This window comes from Pseudorasbora parva, chromosome 13 (assembly GCF_024679245.1).
Source record: "Pseudorasbora parva isolate DD20220531a chromosome 13, ASM2467924v1, whole genome shotgun sequence".
NCBI classification, from domain to species: Eukaryota; Metazoa; Chordata; class Actinopteri; order Cypriniformes; family Gobionidae; genus Pseudorasbora; species Pseudorasbora parva.
In genome coordinates this window covers 30,449,801-30,472,418 of record NC_090184.1, presented here as the reverse complement: position 1 = coordinate 30,472,418, position 22,618 = coordinate 30,449,801, and the positions used below count along the sequence as shown (strand labels likewise).

At 39.8% G+C, this 22,618-nt stretch overlaps 1 protein-coding gene across 1 annotated transcript in view; it reads left to right on the top strand.

Annotated features, from left to right (window-relative positions):
- The first annotated feature begins 1,505 nt into the window (after positions 1-1,505).
- The window catches only part of LOC137038900 (tumor necrosis factor receptor superfamily member 14-like), a 35,827-nt gene continuing 14,714 nt past the window's right edge, over positions 1,506-22,618 (top strand). Inside the window, exons 1-5 of the mRNA XM_067413910.1 lie at positions 1,506-1,913; positions 4,194-4,312; positions 5,869-6,054; positions 11,199-11,324; positions 11,425-11,574. Of these exons, the coding sequence (XP_067270011.1) occupies positions 5,904-6,054; positions 11,199-11,324; positions 11,425-11,574 (427 nt within the window). The 5' untranslated portion in view covers positions 1,506-1,913; positions 4,194-4,312; positions 5,869-5,903. The remainder of the gene's footprint in view (positions 1,914-4,193; positions 4,313-5,868; positions 6,055-11,198; positions 11,325-11,424; positions 11,575-22,618) is intronic.

The window sequence follows — 22,618 nt, the reverse complement described above, 5'->3', positions numbered from 1 at the left end:
AAACAATTGATTGTCCAGAAGAACCATGTATAACAACTTTTCATCAGGCATTTAAAACCGCTACCAGCGGACACGATTTCACAGGGGGACAGGATTTGGCATAGATATCCATAATAAAGGCTAGATGTCTCGTGCGCGCTATTGGCCAATGGAGGTCGCCGTCCGCAACTTGCGGCCATCTTGTCACAGGCAGCTCGCTCACTCGTAACAGTGTGTTTTAATGGTGCATGTACTTTTAAATAACCATAACTTGCTCGATTTTCAACCGATTTTCAAACTGTTTCGTTTGTTATAAATGTCAGAGATGTAGTTATGACACTACATACTTATGAATAATTATAACCATGGACTTTAATATGAAAGTAACATTGAACAGAACAGATGGGTGCAATGAACACGAACACACACACACACACACACACACACACACACACACACACACACACGGTATTTATGTTAAATCAATATATAGGCTACTAAAACTGTGTACCGAATGGCAACATGAGAAATTATATATATTTATACACATATACAGCTCAGAATTTTTTTCCCAGAGCTATTATATATATATATATATATATATATATATATATATATATATATATATATATATATATATATATATATATATGCTTTTTAATAAGAATATAATAAAATAATTTGTATTTAAAAAAAAATTAAACAAACAAAAAAAACATGCAAACTAAGTTTAGTTTAACTAGACAAAAGATTGGTTGTCATAAAATCGTTATTGGTGTCAATAAAACTGAACAGCTTTGAACACCTCGATTGCATAGACAGTAAAAGAAATGGACACAGCGACCCCATTGACGTCTACGGCGAAATAATGAAGTCAACCTAGGGGCACTCACTTCCTGATGGCTGAGCGAACTGCGCAGGCTCAGACTGAGCTTGACGACGTAGATGTGACGTGAGCCTCCTGTCTGACAGCTGTGAGTCTTCTAGTAGATGTGGAAAGCGAAAGCTGAATCACGTTGTTTAAATATTTTCTCCCGTTGCTTTTGGCTCACTATGGGCTTCTACCCATTCTTCCCCCTTGACTTTATCAGACTAGTCTCCAGGACATGTCTCCACGTCCCCCCGACTGTCTCATAGACAGTAAAAGATTGCCTGCGAGCGTCTCCTTAGGTCTATACGGTAATTTCTCTACTGCGCGACAGGGTCGCGTTGGTTATGACGCAATCGTTAGCCTATTTTTACAAAAACAGCTTCTGCGGGGCGATAGTGTAAGATACAAGGTAATGGAGCCTTTTATACATTGTCGTGTTTCTTTAGAAATATACAATGGACAAATGGAGTCTTTAAACGCCTCTGATGTAAAGTTATTCACTGTCAAAGTGACTCAAAAATGAATGGGAGTCAATGGGATGCTAACAGCAGGTGATGGCTTGGTTAGCAATGGCAGCCCCTATGGGTGGAACGCTTTCCGAGCGCTAGATTACCCCCTTGCTCGATTGTGGTCTCACTCTCAGCCCCCTTGATAACGTGCACATAAGTTAGCCGTAATACACAAGCTGCACGATTAAGTCGTTTATCGAAACGAAAAGCTGCAATTTCAACGTGTTAAAGCATCCTGATTTGTAGCCATGTTAATAACGTTTGTAAGAAACCAAACCATTTGTAAATCCGTCAAGATTTCAGCGAGATAAGAGTATTTATGTTCGGACAGACCACTCATCTTACATCAGGTTCCACAGAGCCCAACAGAAAGCCTGCCTGTGACAAGATGGCCGCCGGTGATGCCGATGGTGACTCCGCCTCAAGATATCTAGTCCTTATTATGGGATTTGGCACCAGAAACCGGAAAACAAAACAAAAAATTTGAATTATGAGCGCGCGCGCGCTACACGCATGCTGCAAGGAGTGACGAAAGGGTAACGGACGAAAATCAGGTAAATCCCCTGACTTACTTCCCTAAATGAAATAACATTTAGCTTTTGTGTGTAAAATTATGACATTAAAATGTCAGAATATGACCTCTTTCTTTGAAACTAAATTTGGCACAGAAAAGGTCCTTAAAATGCCTCAAATCAAAATTAACTGGATGTATCTGTCAGATGTAATTTCTGTCTATAAAGAAATTATTAATGGATTCGCTTTGCGGTGTGCTTGTTGCAAAAAGCCGCAAATGATAATAAATGCTTTCTATATTCTGGAAGGTAGTTATTAAGTTACTTTACCTAGTGTTTGCACACAGAGTGTTAATTTATCATGGATATTTGCGGTGTAATATTACGTGCCATAATAACAGTTAGGCTAACTTTGGTTTCAAAAAATTTAGAGAACATTCAAAAGTAACGTGATCGTCAAAGCTCTTAAAACATATTTTTGTTAGAGACTGTACTAGTTATAATTTGCAAATGGGGGTGTCTTTTTCAATTTATTTATTTAAAACCTGAACTGAAAAAATTATTTGCGGATCCAGGTTTGAAAATACCCTCACCAATGACCGTCTCTCTAAAATGAGGAACATCAAAAGAACGCAGTTAACACTAAAAGGGCCAGGTTGGTGTAAAGTGGAAAAATTAATGTTCATGTTGAACTAAATGATGTTCATGGTGCAAAAACTTTGATATAGCCTAGACTAGAGGGATAGTTAAAAAATGAAACTGCTGTAATTTTTTTCTCACCTTCATGTTGCAAACCTGTTTTACTGGCTTTCTTCCGTTGAACAAAAAAGAGAATATTTTGAGTAATGTCTCAGTGTTTTGTTTTTCATACAATGGAAGTCAATGGTAAACTAAACTGTTAGGTTGCCTACAATCTTCAAAATAGTTTCTTTTATGCAGGTAATTAAAGGGGTGGTTCTGTTTTCTAGGCTTGGTTGTGTTTATGGGGCGCAGTATAACATAGCTTAATACTTTTTTTTTTGTGTGAAAACACTGTTTTTCTTATATTTTACCTTTATTCCACACCGCTGTCTCCACTGTCCTTTGAACGGCTCGTTTGCTTCCTGCTTCTATATGAGCCCATCCCTCCGAAAAACACAATGGTCTTAGATTGGTTAGATGGCCCTTACTTACTCACGCCCCTTACGATTACGGGCAGAAGTCACATCTGGGGCAGTGTTTTTGTTAATAATAGGTGTGTTCGACATCGGCTGCGGCTGGATGCATGCGATCGGCGAGAGTAGCCGAGTGCAGGCGGGGAGGAGCTGCAAACGGAGACGTGAAGTCGGACACTTTCTACCTCCCGTGGTTACGCTTGCACTGCGTTTGGAAACTTTATCACAGCTGAAGTTAAATAAATGCAATATTTCTCAAATACACAGATGTTTCAAATGATATTTTCATCCAATACTTTATATACTGCTTAATAAAGCGTCTATTTGGACAAGATTAAAGTTCAACATATAAACCTACACTATCTATGAAGTGTTGTCAATGGTTTTTATCAGTTTTAGTTTAATAAACATGACAATATAACATCGCGACCACATGAAAAGAGGTTTTACTGTTATAAATAAATGATTTGTGAGCATTAGCGTAACATAAGTTTTTAGAATAAACCCGAAACACACGTGATCACTGTCATACGGCGAATCGGCCAATCGTGGATCAGCTGTGTCATCATCAGAGCTTGTGCAGCCACCCTTGAGAATCTGCAGCGGCTGCATCAGCCGGCTGCTCTCGAATCGCTCTCGCGGTACTTTGTTGACATACGTCACAGTCACGTGCCGTCGGCGCTGTCTCAAGTCGGACAAAATTTCTAACTGGCATGCACTGCTTTAAGTCAGCCGCCAATCGGCCTGCACATCGCTAGGTGAAGTCGAACAAGCCTAATATCAAGGGTTTATGATGTCACCAGCCCAGGAAGAAGCTTGTTGTAGTCCAAACCGGCCATTTTTGTAGGCAATAAACTGCCATGTCTTTAAAAGACAATATTCCATTTGCATTGAACTTTCAGCTTTGCAGATACTGTTTATGGTCAAGCAGCAACATTACACACTAACTAAAGTTAAAAAAGTGAAATCGCATGCAACCACCCCTTTAATAGTATTAATTAATAATATGAGGGTGAGTAAATGAACAGACGGAGATAAGTTTTATATATATATATATATATATATATATATATATATATATATATATATATATATATATATATATATATATATATATATATGTATATATATAATATATGTGTGTATGTATATGTGTGTTTCCTCACAGCAAGAAGGTCACCGGTTCAAGTCCCAGTTAATCCAAGAGACCTTTCTGTGTGGATTTTGCATTTTCTCCCCATGTCTGCGGTTTCCTCTGGGTGCTCCGGTTTCCTCCAAAGAATGCAGGTTAGATGGAGTTGATCATTAATTGGCCCTGGAGAGTGGGAGTTACATGTGACATGAAAGAATTACTTTCTTATCTCAACCACTATTGTTCTTTCACCACTCAACCCCTTTTCTGTTTGTTATATATGGGAGTTTTACCTGCAAACCCATGTGAGATTGCTATATGATTCATCCGGTATTTAAATGACAGATTCAAGTACCTCCCACTTAAAAGTTCACCTAAAATGTGTCATCATTTATTCACTCTCATGTCATTCCAAACTCAAAATAAAGACCTTTGAAATCTGATAGATTTCTGTCCCTTCATAGATGCAACTACCACTTGTTACTTCAAAAAGTTCATAAAGAAAGCGCAAACTTTTGAATGCCCAAACTGCTTGAAATGCTGGTTCTTGCACATCAAGCAAACATACTTGAGCCTCCATTTACCATATCTGTTATGTGTTGATGAATGTGTATATGTCAATAAAATTAAATCTGTTCTATTTGTGAACTTTTTGAAGCATCAAAGTGGAAGTTGAGTAGCTGAAATCTCTTAAGACTTAATTAAAATAATCAAATTAATTAAAATGAAAAAAAAAAATTGAAGATGAAGAAAGGTCTTGCTGGTTTAAAATTACAGGAGGGCGAGTAAATTGACAGAATTTTATTTTTTGGGGGTGTACTAACACTTTGGCAATAGTTGAGTTAAACTATTATTTAACCATATTTAGAATACTTTTGTTCTTTGAGAGAATAGAGTGAATGATGTTGTCCAGCATCTTCAGATGTTTAATTAAAAAAAATATATAATATTAAAGGGATAGTTCACCCAAAAATGAAAATTTGATGTTTATCTGCTTTCCCCCAGGGCATTTAAACTGTCATCAATGCTGATTAGCCCAACATCTCATAAGCAATCTTTTACACACACACACACACACACACACACACACACACACACACACACACACACACACACACACATATATATATATATATATATATATACGATCGGCAGGTTTTGACCTTCTCCGGTGGAAATAATGGGGTTGGGATTACTAGATGAGATTCACGTGCTATGAGGTAAAAAATAACATAAATACTGTATCGTTTTGTGTTTTAAGACATCAATGTATCATCTCAACCACAGGGTTTAATATGGATTCGTATGTATGTGTTTTTTACTCTCAAATTGGCTCTCATAGAAAAAAAACATTGACATGCATTATACGGCAATGGTTGGATTTAAAAATCTTAATTTGTGTTCTACTAAAGAAACAAACACACCTCTTGGATGCCCCGGGAGTAAACAGATAAACATCAAATATTCATTTTGGGGTGAACTATCCCTTTAACTGTTCATTCCTAGATGTTATATGAGATGGGCATTTTTAAATTCATACATTATTGTAAAATGGATTTAAAAGCGGTGAAAGTGGGTATTGAGACAAAAGGGATATTGGTCATATTGAAGATGTGTTTAATAATTATACACTGGGAAGATGGAAGGGTCTGGCAAAGTTTATCTGTCTCTCTTTTTCTGTAACCCCATCTAACACAAATCTCTTTTTCAGCTCCATGAGACAAAATCACCTCTGGACCAGTGAGGATGATTTTAGTAGTTCCCAGATATGTGTATATATACAATAATCTCTCAAAATTACTACTTCTCCTCATCATGGAAATCGCAATGAGTGTGGCAACTTGCAATAATGCAGAATATAAAATTAATGACGAGTGTTGCCCAATGTGTGATCCAGGTAAGTCCAACTCTTCTTTATCTTATCGCTACAACAAATGACAATGAAGTAAAGGGGTCATATGATTTATCATATGATTTAAACTGTCTCATCAATTCTGATTAGCCCAACAACTCATAAGCAATCTTTTGCATTTTGACTGATCTGGTCATTGCCAGTCAGTATTTCTTTTTTTTCCCCTTCTTTTTTTGGTTGTGTTATATGCAAAGCAGCAGGTGCAGTCCCTTTTGTAGAAACTACACTTGTGGGACTGTTTCCCTTCATCTGGCAAAGGCATAATAGTAACTATTTTAATTTCTCTTCCCATGACTGGGCAGGCCAAGTTGTTGAAATACACTGTGAAATCTATTTATACATAGTTTTCACATAATTTCACAATGTCATGAGATATTTGATTTTTCCAAGCGGCAACCACTCCCAGTTTCTGTTGAAGCCAATACAGATGTAATTTAAACTGCAATTCATCGACTGGTCACTAGGGAACCGGCTCCAGAAGGGAGCAAAATCTCATTGAGCCCCATGTTAAAATGCCCAATTTTACAGCCCAAAAAAAAAAAAAAAGGGTTCACAGCTGGCAAGATGGCGACGGCCAGCTCGTCTCAAATTTATGCTTCAGAACGGCTTATCGGAATCCTATGGGTGGCGTCACGGACACTACGTCCATATTTTTTTACAGTCTATGGATTTTTCATTATATGACCCCTTTATGTCACTAGATATATAATATTTTAGTTAGGTTGACTTAGACTATAAAATGTAGGTCATTGATTCCCAATCATGTTCCAGGAAGCTCGCTGGAATTACGCATTTTGTCTCCCTAATCAAAAACTCCTGATTCTAACCTTCATCAGCTTAGATTAAGTATTTGAAGACATCAGATAAGGGAAACTTCCAAAATGTGTACCATTGGGGGGCCTCCAGGCACATGGCTGGAAACCACTGGTCTAAGTTGAAGGGTTAGTTCACCCAAAAATGAAATTGATGTCATTAATGACTCACCCTAATGTTGTTCCACACCCGCACGACCTCCGTTCATCTTCGGCCGAATAATTTCGGTTGCCGAACATTCGGTGCATCCCTAGTTCTGAGTATCTATACTTTTTACTTAAATCACAGCAGCGTTAGGGTTAGAATGTACCTAAACAATCAACTGCACGTTGTTTCTCTTAGTAACATGAAAATAATCTGTTATGTAAATTGTGGTTATATACAGAAAGCGATCAGCAATTGCTGAAGCAGTCAATCACACATCGCAAGTTTATCTGGACACTTGCCAAAACTCCGTTATGTAAAATAGATGATACTGTTACACTCACAACGAAGCTCTTACTGTTACATCGTGTTTGCATTATTTATGAAAGCAATTCGTGTGATGAAATCACTGCATTCACATGATCAACCGGGTGTCTGTCATCTGCTCAGTGCTCATTACTGCAACCTTCCATGTGATGGGAATATATCTAACACTTCATGATGCATTAATCTCGACAGCTGTATCTGCCGCGAATGTAGGCTACTGCAAATGCGCTAAAGAACACTGAAGATGAGCAGAAATGAGATCTACAGCTCTCTGCTTGCAGTATGTCAGACACGCTCGTCAGGAAAATGAGTGAAATGCACATCAACACACATTTTTATCAAATCACATGTCATTAATTGTGGTTCAATTTAGTACGATTGCGTAAACATCAGCAGCGAACCATACGTGAATTGACATGACAAACCCCAGAGCAACTGTTTAAGCAGACTCGGTTACGGTTCACGTGTGCGCACTGCAAACCTGAGTTCGAAAGTCAGCGTTCATATCACCAAACAAATCAAACTCTGATGTCAATCGAACCCAGGTGCGCACTGTTAGGGGTTAACAGCTTATGACCCAGGACCAGTAGTGAAGAAATGAAGACAGAGTCAGGATTGCAATTAATTAAAAGAAAAATTTACTTAAGAATAGTTTGCAGTTTCAAAAGCAGAAGCCAGCTTCAAGTATCACAAGGAGTTCGTAGGCCGCGCTCCCTCTCTCACCGTCTCGTTGCCTCGCCCTATCGTACATACAATTGTCCCAACAGTTATACCGTTTTCAAGGTCTTATCCACGTCATTACTGCGATGTGGATGGTTCTGATTGGCTCAGAGACAATGCACAGTCATGGTAAATTTCCACTCGAGTCAGTTAATCTGATGCACGTTTCCACTGACATGTCACTTGTTGATGCTTTCACCCAGAATTAGGCCTGTAGTGACCTTCCAGATCTGGAGCAGGCGCCAGCTTGCCCAGAACAACAAGTCCACCCATCTCTTAGGGTGCCCATTGACACCATTCTGATCTGTAACACAGAATATTGCGCACATACACAGATACACAGTCTCTCCAAGGTTGGAGCTGATTAAGCTCCAGTTCTAACCAGTTCTTACCAAAACATACTGATAACATGTGCTTTCTTTCAGTGAGTGGGACACACAATAGTACAGGCAATATTCATCTTGAGTCTTTAGTGTTTCAGTAAAAGGAAATATAAAAGGAATAAAACAGAATAAATTAAATGAAAGACAAATCCATATTTCATATCTGGAAGCTGGGCTAAGTGAGCAAACGCTGTTACTGCACTCCTGACATGTTAAGGGTGTGTGATACCTCCAAAATCCAAACACATGACCTTGTTGCCAGTGTTTAGTGACACATCACACATCTCTAGGCCAGACCCTCAGTCACTCCTCAGAGACCAAATACACACTTTAGAAAACAAGAAACAAAGCAAAATCATAACTGGATAGAATCATTATAATAATATAGGTAATATAGGAAGATAAATATTAATTAAGGTTTTTATTATGAAGTTATTTAGGATATAAATATATACAGGTATATTGAAGCGGCAGTGGATTTCAAAATCCCCCCTTCAGCACCAAGAGTGCTAGTGTGAACACACCCTGACTGACAACACAGCAACGGCTTCTGATTCAGAAATTTATTTCACTCTCATTAAAAGCTTCCCCAAAAAATTTGCTGCAAAATATCATTACGTAACACAATATACATATGGTTTTGTAAGCTTACCATAAATAACACAAATACATTAAGTACATATCCTATGACGGCTATCATTTATTGTACAAATAAATGCACAGCCATTCGCATGTTCTCTGCATGGAAATATATACAAATTATGTTGCATCATTGATAAATTATTTTGTAGCGTTTTATGAGCCGCTTGATCGGTTAATGGGCCGTAAAGAGTGTGTATATATAAATTGCGTTTGTTTCGAAGATTCAGGATCTACTGAAGAGAACTTGTACAACGCAGAAACTCTTACAAGGCAAAAACAAACACTCGCTTTTGATCCATTAAAGGAAAACTTTACCGGTTTTAGAAATAGGGCTTATTCAACTTCTTTCCTACATTTAGATATGTGGGCAAATGCGTTTTTGTCTCAGTGCATGCATTATTTTAGTTTGGCAGGGTCGCCGTTATCTTAGCTTAGCATAATAAATGGAATCCTTATCCTATGTTGCCAGCTAGCATGTCCAGAGTAAAAGTGATCCAAAAAAAAACCCACCCACCTAATTACTTCTTGTGGCCTGCTCATTTACAACGAGTAGAAATAGTGATGCAGATTAAGGTTAGTGATTTCCTAGGCAGATATTGACTTGGGATTATTATGGGGAAGCACAGGCGAAGCACTGCTACTTGGGTGCAGAGATATCACACAATACATTGCAATCACTCAACAGCCAGAGGGCGGGAGGATGAGAGCCGTGATATCTCTGCGCCCAAGTAGCAGTGCTTCGCCTAGTCCTAATATTAAAAAAATGTACTGGCTCTCCCAAGGTTTATAATGGCAGTGAATGTTGCTCTGTTTTTAAAGTCCATAAAAGTGCATTCTGTATTCAATTTACGCAAACAGCAAATGCATTGATTCGCTTCAGAAGCCCTTTATTAACCCCCCGGAGCCATGTGGAGCAGTTTTATGATGGATTTAGATGCACTTTTATGAACTTAAAAAACAGAGCAACAGCCATTATAAAGCTTGGAAGAGTCAGGTCATTTTTAATATAACTAAAAGAATGTCATATACACCTAGGATGACTTTAGGGTGAGTAAATCATGGGATAATTTTCTTTTTTGGGTGAACTAACCCTTTAATGCATCTCTCACTTACTGAATGCGATCTCACGATTTGAAGGGCCTGCCAATCAACGCGTGCTGCTGTTAAGCGAGGCTTCTTCTCATAGGATAAGGACACGCAGACTCATGAATAACTAAGCAACTGACACAGAGCACAACATGTTATATTACCCTGAGAACCATGCCCATTGGAGTGGAACGTAATCAGTGGCAGGAAATATAATATATAAAACTGACATTTGGATATTTGACTTGGTGGCAATTTTTACTGCACATGTAGGCATACTGAACATCAGGATTCCAAAATGTACCCATTCTGTCTGCTGAAGCTTCACGCCTTATTGCCTGTATCCACTTTTGTCTCCTTTAAGGCTGGCTTTCACAGATCAGTAGCTTATGAAAACTGTTTGCTGTACACTTTGTCACATAGCAGCTTTTAGACATATTTTTTGTTATAAGTCAGAAATGACAAGGCGTCTCATAAATGTTCTCTGTCTCTATAGTACTAGAAAACGCCACAGAATATACACAGATTAATTTAAACCCGGAAGTTGAATATAAATTAACTAGTTTACTCCTACAATTAAAACAAATGGATGGTAACATTGATTTCTATGATGCTCAACACTCATAGCACTCATGTTAAAATCTCAGAAAATTTGGTTTAGGGTTTCATGACGCTTTAAGAACATTCACAAGTATAGTAAGTTGATCAGCAAAAAACTCACATCTACAGGACATGCAGAGCTGTATAAATAAAATGGTCATAAATTAAAAAAGAATCAATATTGTTCAAAACAAGATTGCGATTAATCGGAAAACCTGTTTTTTTTTTTCAGTCGAACTTTGATTATTCCAAATAATGTTTGAACAATTTACAGAAATACAGACATAATTAATACAGCGTATACAAAAATATGTACTTTGCATGTTGTGTTCTTTAAATTGTTATTTGTATTCTTTAAGTTGTTATTTGCATATACTTGGATCAATAATTAATGTGTTGGTAACTATTTTCTAGGAAAGCGAGTTCTTAAGCATTGTGATGAGACCACAAGCACAACATGTTATTCATGCGGTGTGATGACCTACACTGACATTCCTAATGGATTGACTGAATGTCTGCCATGTTCAGTCTGTGATTCAAGTGAGTACAAATCTTTCATCTCATTTAGTGATGGCTTTTAAATGTGTTTTTTTTCCAGATGGCAGGTTTTCTACATCATTTGTTTGCTTTCTTGTCAAAGGTAATGGGCTGAGAGTAAAACGGGCATGTACATTAATATCAAATACAGTGTGTGAACCTATGCCAGGTTATTACTGTATAGACGTGCACTCAAACTGTCCAAAGGCCATAAAACATTCAACCTGCTTACCTGGAGAATACGTCAACCAAACCGGTCAGTCTGTTTTCATTTGCATCTGCATCTTTTCACACATGGTAAATAGAATCTGTTTAATGTGGATGTGGTTTTACTACAGATCCTCATGACAGACATATTGTTTGCTTTTGATTGGCAGCACCTGACAAAATCTACTGAATTATGATTAAGTGGATTATTAGTAAGTTATGTGATGATTCATTTTGTGTGTCAGATGCTATACTGATTAATGATGTCACTAGCTAATGCGAGACCTGTCACTGCCTTTATTGCTCTTGGGGTTCAAACTGAAGTACTTTATATTTCTGAATGTGTTTCTATAGGAACAGAATTTAGTAATACAGTGTGTGAGGAGTGTCCTGCTGGTTCATATTCAGATGGAACACTCTGCAAATTACATACAAAGTAAGTATAATTATTTTACATCACTGACTTTCCACACTGTCTTAAAATGAAATGTATACATTTGTTGTGTTTTAAATTGCTTCTTAGTTTTTGTGGTGAAATCAAGCTCTTTTCTCAGCTATATATAGTTTAACTTGCGCTCCTCACTCTTAACAGGTGTGAATCTGTTGGCAAAATAACAGTCAAGGCCGGAACAAAGACATCGGATGCTGAGTGCAGTTTTACTGGAACACTTTTACTGATTGGGATGATTGTGGTTGGAGTGTGTGGGGGATTAATTGTTATAATTGTATTTATTATAAAGAGAAAAATAAATATATATAGTGTAGCAAGTCAAGTAACTCCTCCCCAAGATTTGAACCCATCTTTAAATATCGCCCAGCTCTAGTCTCATAACCTATAAATAGGTTTGCCAGCAGCCATATCACCCTGTAGCCCAAGACTGGTTTCCCACTGAAGCTAAGCAGGGCTGAGCCTGGTCAGTACCTGGATGGCAGACCAACTGGGAAAACCAGGTTGCTGCTGGTAGAGGTGTTAGTGAGGCCAACAGGGGGTGCTTACCCTGTGGTCTGTGTGGGTCCTAACGCCCCAGTATAGTGATGGGGACACTATACTGTCAAAGAGCAAAGATTAATTAAAGGTGTAAACAAAGGTGTAATTAAATTGGCTTTTGTTCTTTTTTTTATTCTGTTGTCTGAGGTCAACTAATGACGTTTGTGTGGTTTTTACATTCAAAAACATCATAACTAATAAGTAATAGGCTATTGAAAAAAAGATTTGCATATTTAATGAGCTTCAGCTCTGCAGTCATATCTAGCCCCTGTCAGGCAACTGCAACTTGTCTTTATCAAACAAACACAATGATTTATTTCTCATCCACCCGCAATTGTATTACATGGCCCGCACCTGCACGATCGGTCGATATTATAAGCGCGAACCACGCGCTCACAAACACACGTGCGCACCCAGATCAAGAAAGAATTTCTGCCGACGGTTATACGTTTTGGTCTGTTACAGCCCTGAGACTAGTACTATTACATATAAAAAAGACGTTTTACTCATAAGTTTGTTGCACCATTCCTGTCGGATCTGATATAAAAGGCTCAACATTGTATGTGCAAAACCAGCAGAATTGGTCCTATGAGAGATTGTCAAGCTCAGAGTTTTCCAGAGGATATAGCAGCCCTCAGAACACAAACTTATCATACCAAGCCACAGTTGACTAATGTGTCTAGCTCCAGATTGGGATCCAGGGACGAGTGTACTCAGAGTTGGAGGACGATTACAGAGACTGGGAAGCCCAAATGTTGAACAAATTCATCCAATAGTGCTAGATCCACAGCATCCAGCAACAAAGCTACTCATTAACTCATAACTTTGACGAGTGCTTGTTGCACCCAGATACAGAAAGAGTGAATGCAGAAATACGGAGACAATACTGGGTCTTGCGGGGACTCCTAGCTGTTAAACCTCACCAGCTTAATTGTGTATCCTGTCAATGATGGCAAGCTCAGCCCAAGGTACCACAGATGGCAGATTTGCCACCAGAGCGGCTCAGTCTTCTCTGCCCACCATTTTATTCTACAGGAGTGGACTGTTTCGGCCTGTATCATGTCAAAATAATAAAGAGCAGTTAGCAGATTACCAGATCCTCTTCAAGTTCAATCCACCTAATGCTCCTCATTTTGGTGGTGTTTGGAGCGAGAGGTCCTCTCCAGGTAGCAGTGGGAAGTCAGTCCATCTCTGAAGATGTCCTGTCTTAGTAGAAGCAGAGGGTATTTTGAATTCAAAACCCTTGGGATACATCTCATCAGACATTGCAGAATTTGACGCCATTACACCAAAACCTTCTCCTCATGGATGCATCACTTCCACAGGTGGTATATGCCTCAGGGGAAATGGGACGACGCAGATGGCAACATTGTCAAAATCTTGCGGATCAGTTTTGGTCTCAATTTACAAGGGACTTCTTACCCACGCTCCAGACATGCCAGAAATGGCACAAACCATTGGACAATCTGGCAGTAGGCTCAGTGGTTTTAATAATTGATCCACAACTACCCAGAGCTCAGTGGCCTGTTGGTAAAGTGTTTAAGACTGCGTCAGTAAGGATGGATGTGTGAGAACAGCAGATGTCCTGGTAAGGGGCAAAGTGTACGCCAGGCCAATTGCTTGCCTTATTCGTTTGCCTGCTGTAGAGGATGACAACAAAGAATCTTAAAGAAGTCTCTTAACTGCCACAGAAGGTGTTTCTCAATGTCAAGGATGCTTCCTTGGAAGGACGAATCCTTCCAAGTCACTTCCTTCAGAGGCTAGGCGAGGCTCCTCTTTAGCTTTCGGAGAACACGTAAATGGAACAGGCTAGCAAGTGCACGTCATTGCGTCATTACGTCAGTGAAAAGGTCCGTTGGCCATCAATAACATTATGTGTAACGTTATTTGTATATATTTTTATATCAATACAGTAGTAATTTGTACCGGCATTTAAACGTTAAACTTTACGTATATTTACTACGGTTATAACAAATGTTTGGTAACGTAAATAAAAGCATTGTGGCAATCAGCGAGGTGAGGGACCGTGAGAGCGGACCGGTGGAGGGATAATGAGCGGCAGCTAATCGCCGCCACACCGGTCTCGGCTCACGGCAAAGTGATTGGAGTATAAATGGTGGAGTGTGGAAGACGAGAGAGGACTAGGCCTGGAGTTTATGTTATGGTTTGTTTATGGTTTATTATGTGTGTGCGGACAGTCGCCCGTGAGGGTTTTCCCTGTGTTACTTTCGTTTTGTTTATTATTTAAAAATAAAGTTGTTGAACGTTCACCCCCACCTCCTTCCTTCCCATCTCCAAACTCCGATACAAGCATATTTGCACCGTTCACGCTCCGACTCCGGGAACGTCAGAAGATAGCGAAGCTGCGCGCATAGGATTGTGGGTGATTTGAGAACGCAAAGTGCACGAAGGCTACTCATATGCATCCTTTCCTGTATATGACATTTTTTTCGAACAAAGGACTCAGTCCTTGGTTGAAATTCGAGGATCCTCGACATTCGAACAGTCCTTCGTCGGATGTCGATGACGTGGCATCCTTGGAATTCTGGCTTCCAAGGATCCTTCCTTGACATTGAGAAACGCCTAGTGGCTGCTCAAATGTTGGGGCGGCTAGGATAAGTTATAAGCTACTGCAGCATGTGGGTGAGGATGTCTTATATGAAATCTTGGCCTTGTATAATTGTGTGTGGGAACTCTTCCAAAATCCTAGAAGCATGCAATAGTGGTCCCAATTTTAAAGCCAGGAAAAGATTCATCATCTCCTTCAAGGTAATACTTTATCAGAAATAGAAAACGGTACACCACAAGGGGTAGTAATAAGCCCTGTTTTATTTAATATTATGGTCAATGACATGTTTCACTGTGTTGATGACTGATTTGGAAAGTCACTGTTTTTCCGATGCTTTGTGGAGGAGTGGGAAAAATAGTAAATTTTGTTTGCAGAAACTCAGAAGGCTCTGAATAAAATTATTCAGTGGGGAAATAAGTGAGGTTTTAAAATGTCAGTTGAAAAAAGCAAGTTTATGATTTTTGGTCTTAAAAAGAAGATGCCGCCTGATCGTCTTAATATTTATAATTCACCTATTGAGAGAGTGAAAGTTTTTTAATTTTTGGGCCTGTGGTTTGATGAGAAGCTGACTTGGAAAGTCCACATAGACAAGAGTATATATAAAAGTGAGAAGGTGATAAATATTATGAGGAGTCTTTCAGGAAGTGACTGGGGAGCAGAGAGGTATACTCTTCATCTTATTTATAGAGCTATTGTTAGACCTATTCTGGATTATGGAAGTGTGGTCTTTGGGGCTGCATCTAAATCTGTGTTAAAAAGGCTGGATGGGGTACAAACAAAAGCCCTAGGAATCTGTTGTGGTGCTCTTAAAACAACCTCTATTCCTGCGTTACTGGTTGAAATGGGTGAGTCTCCTCTAAAACTTAGACGGGACGAATTAGGGTTCCATTATTGGGCTAGGCTGGCAGGATTCAAAGGACATCAAAATGTCTGCTGGATGAGTGCTGGGAGTTTGTGAAAAGGCCAGAGAAAGCTTCTTTTTTCACCCATACAGTGAAGGTGGTAGAAGCCATGTGACTTCGGAATGAAGGAGTGATTGGGCTGGTGTGGCCCTCTATGCCATTATGGACTCTACCTGACCCAGAAATAAACATGGAGTGGCTGGGTTTAGAAAAAGGAGTGGCAAGTGAGAAATTTAAGATGTATATGTGTGGTCAGAGTGGTGCAATCCATATTTACACCGATGGGTCGAAGGAGGGGGAAAAAGTAGGTTTTGGCATGTATGTGGGTGAGCCCAATGATAGGCAAAGTGTACGTGTGTCAAACAAACTCTCTGTGTTCTCAGCAGAGTTGCTTGCAATGTTCTGGGCACTACAGTGGATTCAAGAACATCCGTCAGCATCATTTATAATTTGATCAGATTCTGCGGCTGCTTTATCGGCCCTTAGCTATAGAGGATCTGAAGCTCGTCCGGATTTTGTTTATAAAAGGCTATGTTGTCTTAAACAAATTGAGGATATGGGATCTAATGTTTTGTTTGTTTGGGTCCCATGCAGGGCATGCTGGGGTGATGGGAAATGAAGTGGCGGGTACTTTGGCCAAAGAATCGCTGCGACGAGAGCATGTAGATCTTGTTCGGCCACTGGCAAAGCAGGAAGCCTACAGTGTCTGCAAAGAATTTCTTATTAATGAGTGGCAAAAGGAATGGGAGGGAGAAAGGAGAGGCAGACACTATTATTCTTGTCAACCATCAGTTGTAAATAATGGTGGTTTCGTAAACGCTAGTCGCAGAGATGAAGTTGTTCTAGCCAGAATGAGACTTGGGTATTGCTGTCCAGCTTACTTGTTTAGAATAGGAAAACATCCAACCCAGGCTCACTGGAAATACGTTACTTTGCCTACATTTTTGCAACACCCTAATTATGTACCTCCAGGTACGTTTACCTGCACTTTTGGGGTAAAATGTTTACCGGAGGCGCCAAGTGGTAATATTTTTTTCTCCATTCCAGATGCACAACACGACACCATGACTGATCTCACAGAATGAATATTTATAGCATAATTTTATATTTTGGAGTAACTAACTCCACTCCTACCCTAAACCTACCAACTCTCAACAATATAAAACACATAACGTTAACAGTAACAGGCAAATAAATGTACAGTCACATGTATTTATTGCAAAAACTGACTAAAAAACAGTATAAAAGTAGCCTTCTGAAGTCATACGATATCTTCGTGTGAAGAACAGAGATGATCTTAATGTTTTAGTCGTTGAAATGATGATCGCGCTGCTTTGCGAACAGAACACACACGCACTCGTCTCGTTCATTCCTATTTTTGATTCAAATGATACACAACAAGTTGAATGACGCGATCGTTTACGAGACACACGAGAGCCAATGGCATTTTACAATCGAAGTTGACGTAATGACGCAATTGGTCACAAGACACACGACAGCCAATGCTGTCAAAGCTGACGTGACGTTTCTTCCGGCGGCAATATTTGAAATGTATTATTAATAGGCTTGTTTGAGATGAGCAAAATCTGCGCAGAACCGATCACCGGTGATCAGTGCGAGATGCATGCCGGTTAGAAATGTGTCAGAGGGCGGTCCGCCTTGCTCTGATGTCATGCTGACGTATGTCAAAAATCTCTCGCGATGGCGAGGCGGATGTGTCGGAATCTGCAGTCGAGCGCAGTTGCTCTCCACCATAGACAGTAAAAGAAATGGACAGAGCGATCCCATTGACTTCTACGGCGTTAAGTGATGTCAGTATAGGAGCACTCACTTCCTGATGGCTGAGTGAACTGCGCAGGCTCAGACTGAGCTTGAGGACGTAGATGTGACGTGACCCTCCTGTCTGACAGCTGTAGGTCTTCTAGTAGTTGTGGAAAGTGAAAACTGAATCCCGTTGTTTAAATATTTTCTCCCGTTGCTTTTGGCGCACTATGGGCTTCTCCCCATTCTTCCCCCTTGACTTTATCAGACTTTATGTCTCCACGTCCCCCCGACTGTCTCATAGAAGGTAAAAGATTGCCTGCGAGCGTCTCCTCAGGTCTATACGGTAATTTCTCAACTGTGCGACAGGGTCGCGTTGGTTATGACGCAATCGTTAGCCTATTTTTACAAAAACAGCTTCTGCGGGGCGATAGTGTAAGATACAAGGTAATGGAGCCTTTTATACATTGTCGTGTTTCTTTAGAAATAAACAATGGACAAATGGAGTCTTTAAACTTCTCCGATGTAAAGTTATTCACTGTCAAAGTGACTCAAAAATGAATGGGAGTCAATGGGATGCTAACAGCAGGTGATGGCTTGGTTAGCAATGGCAGCCCCTATGGGTGGAACGCTTTCCGAGCGCTAGATTACCCCCTTGCTCTCCACCGACTGCGTGGAGCAAAAGCATGATGGGAAACGACTTGCTGACGACACAGCTTAATGCTTATTGGTTTAAACAACTGTGATGTATGGTTCTTTTTTTAAATATTTGATTTTAAAACTCTGATATCATGTTTTTATGTGTATAAATTATGTGTGAATATTCTCAAACTCTCGGAGAGTGCGATCTCTCTGTTGGTTATGTGATTGTTGTCATATTTATAAAATATATAAAAACGTGTGTAATTAAAATAAAAATGCTTGATAAACAGGCCTTTCGAAAGGAAATAAATAACAAAAACTTTGGGTGTCTTGTTCATAATATTTATTTTCATATAAAAGCAACAGAACTTAAATTACATCCTGTTTATCAGCAACAGAGCGCACGAGTGTGAATCCCGCGATATCCGCAACTGATCTCGCAGGTGTCTGATCCACTACGAGAGGAGAGAACTGTCCGGCTTGCCTGAACTTTTTTCACTCCTCCCCTCACTGCAGCCGCCTATAGTCTCGCCTTTTTTTCAGGCGAGGCAAGGCGCATCTCAAACAAGCCTAATCTTTGGCGGATGGATTCGACGTTACTGATCGCTTTTGGGGATTTTCTTCACACAAATCAATCGTTTGGCCTCGGAACACTTAGAATATTTGTACTTTCTGAATAAATTATGTATGCAGTCGTATCTGCCTGTTATATCCTGTTTTTATAATACACACATGCGTGCGTGTGTGTGTTGGGTAGGTTTAGGGGTAGGGGCAGTGTAGGGGGATAGAAAACGGCGTTGATAAACACGCTAAAAAGCGATTATGCGTCTTGATAGCACGCCAAAATGGCATACGAATTGGCGTGTCATATATACAGGGATGGGCAGTATTTCAAATACATGTATTTAAAATACTATTTTGTATTTATAGCCTTTAGAAAAAATCGAATGTAATTTGTATTTAAATACATTTAAGATGAGTATTTTTGTATTTTCAAAATACTCAAAATACGTTGAGCCAGGCAACCTCTTTATCAGGAGCTGTTTTCATGCATCTACTAGTTCAGACCAGACACACCCCTCCCCCCAACATTCATTCAGGTGAGCCGCAGCTGTACAACCCTAGCCTGACAAGCCAGACCCACATCAAGATGTTTGGTCTGGAAACTCACCATTGACGGCTCAATCCGAGGGGCGGATAAATGGTTATCTTTCAAACTCCCTCTGCACACGATAGGATAGCGCTACAACCATCCAGAGCAACGTGAAGCGGAGCTCATTGATAGATTAAACATTCGCCGTATCCAGTCAGCAAAACTCTGAACACATCTTCCCTTCTTAAAAATGACTTCAGTGCCGTTCTTTGTTCTTTTCTCAGAGAAAAGCTTAACTCAAGTCTTCCAGAGTCACAGCCAAAGCTGATTCGACAGACCGCCGTTCGCCAGCGTCTATGTTTACTAGAAGCACGCAAACGCAACTCTGCCGTCATTATGTTAAGCCCCGCCCACCGACTCTATACACGATGTGATTGGCCCGACCAGAGTTTGGTTTTTACAGATCAGAAGTGTATTGAGAGTTGCTAGACGGCACTCGTGGCAGATTAGATTTGCTGCCGCAAGGTTGCGTCTAGATTTCTAGGCTAGTACAACCCAGCCTTGGATCGGCAACTTTACAAAATTGTTGGAATAAGGTGAGGATGTCATGGTCAATTCTACTTGTTGATTAAAGTAGCTTGTCAAATGTGTTTGAAGTATTAACGTTACTGCATGTTAGGGATGAGTGATATCATATGACAATACATATCGTAGATTCGTAGCAAGAATATAAAATGTGAATCGATGGAACTTTTTCTAAATCATTTACATAAGCCCCGTTTCCACCACAGGAACTTTACCCAGGAACTAGGAACTTTGGGTGGTACTTAGTGTGTTTAGACCGCAGGAACCAGGGTCTAAATGAAGTTCCGGGTAAATATATCCAAACGGCCCTGCTCGCGAGGTAGTACTTTTTCAAAGTTCTGGAACTTTCGAGGGCGGGACTTGGGCGCTGAACATGCTGATTGGTTGAGCTCACGCAGCATTTTAGTTCAACCGGCATTTTTAAAAGTCTTTTGCGAGGTTCGTTCTGCGTTCAGTAAATATCAGTCTTGCTCTCTGTCTGATGGCGCGCGTTCGTCTCAGCCATCTCACGTTCAATGTCCGTAATAGCTGATAATAATATACATTGTCATTTTAAATCTAGCTTTACAAGCTTTCTGAATATGCTGCATGCTGCTGAATCTGTATATTAGTGCTCTTTTCTGTCGTTGTTAATTACCTCGTAAACCTATATAACCAGCAAAAGCAGCACAGCTTGAATCTCTTCCATACTCGTTATTAATTTTTTTTCACCATGTAAACGACCTGACCGATTACTTTTAAGTGTGTGTCCTTACATGACGTGAGGGCGCGCGCCGCGCTCATGTTGACAAGAGAGGAAAGTACATTTTTCTGAGGGGTAAACGTTTTATTTCGTAAGTTATGAAGATAATGTTGGAGTAATGACACAGCGTATATTGCCCCGGGCAGTTTTTACTTTAACTGCGCCTGACAGAAGATTTTTTTTTCTGAGATGATTATTACACTTTACAACAAATAGCTATAATAATACTGTATTAGTCCTGGTGGCCGTTAAGAGTTGCTATGGCTTCAGTTAACACATAGCTGCTGGAGAAAACAGCGTTGACATTTTTGGTGCGGCAGACAAACTGCATGTGACAAAATGATTGCGATTGAAAGTCATCACATGTAAACACCAGATCGGTTTAGATATCGTCTCATGTAAACAGTTCACTAAACCTTTCAATCGGTACACTTAAAAATGATTACTGTCCTTCACTGATTTGGAGGAGCAGTCGCGCGCAGTCCTACATCACCGGACTAATTTGCCTAATCTTCTCGGAACTTTATCGCGGTCGAAACGCAGACAGCTGCAGGTCTGGGGGGAGAAAAGTTCCTGTAAAAAAGTTCCTGGTACAAATTGTTCCGGGTAATTTTGGTGGAAACGGGGCTATAGATAGGCCTATCGGGGTAAGCACATATATCTGTGCAGCTTTTAGTGGGCAGGAATAATTGGAATGTTGGAGTGGAAAAAGAAGTGATGGCGAATGAGTTATTGACGTAATTTGTGTTATTATAACTGCCGCTAAAGGAAATTCAAATTCAAATTGAAAACGAAAGTTTCTAAGCAGTTGCACACATCTAAATGCTTTTTGGCATTCAGAATAGGCCCAGATAGATTACAGCCTAATATGGATACCTTCACTGAATTGTCAATTTCACATGTATTTGGTGTATTTTCAAAATAAAAAATACTGTATTTGTATTTAAATACAATAATAGCTATCAAAATCCAGTGTTCGGCATTTTGCGTACGTGAGTTTTTGTTGTAGATGTCTATTTAAAAAAAAAAAAAAAAACGTGTACTGTGCTAATTAATTGAGATTTCTTACAGCTCTTACAGGTTGTTGGCCTTGTCTGTTTCGTTGCTTCTATTACTCTCCCCTTTTTTGTAAGTCGCTTTGGATAAAAGCGTCTGCTAAATGATTAAATGTAAATGTTAAATACATTTTTCCTCACAGTATTTTGTATTTGTATTTTAAATACATTTCCATGTATTTATGCCCATCTCTGCATATATATGCCATTTCATGAGATCAGTCCAAGGGGGTAATCTAGCGCTCGGAAAGCGTTCCACCCCTAGGGGCTGCCATTGCTAACCAAGCCATCACCTGCTGTTAGCATCCCATTGACTCCCATTCATTTTTGAGTCACTTTGACAGTGAATAACTTTACATCTGAGACGTTTAAAGACTCCATTTGTCCATTGTTTATTTCTAAAGAAACACGACAATGTATAAAAGGCTCCATTACCTTGTATCTTACACTATCGCCCCGCAGAAGCTGTTTTTGGAAAAATAGGCTAACGATTGCGTCATAACCAACGCGACCCTGTCGCACAGTTGAGAAATTACCGTATAGACCTGAGGAGACGCTCGCAGGCAATCTTTTACCTTCTATGAGACAGTCGGGGGGACGTGGAGACATAAAGTCAAGGGGGAAGAATGGGGAGAAGACCATAGTGCGCCAAAAGCAACGGGAGAAAATGTTTAAACAACGTGATTCCGATTTCACTTTCCACAACTACTAGAAGACCTACAGCTGTCAGACAGGAGGGTCACGTCACATCTA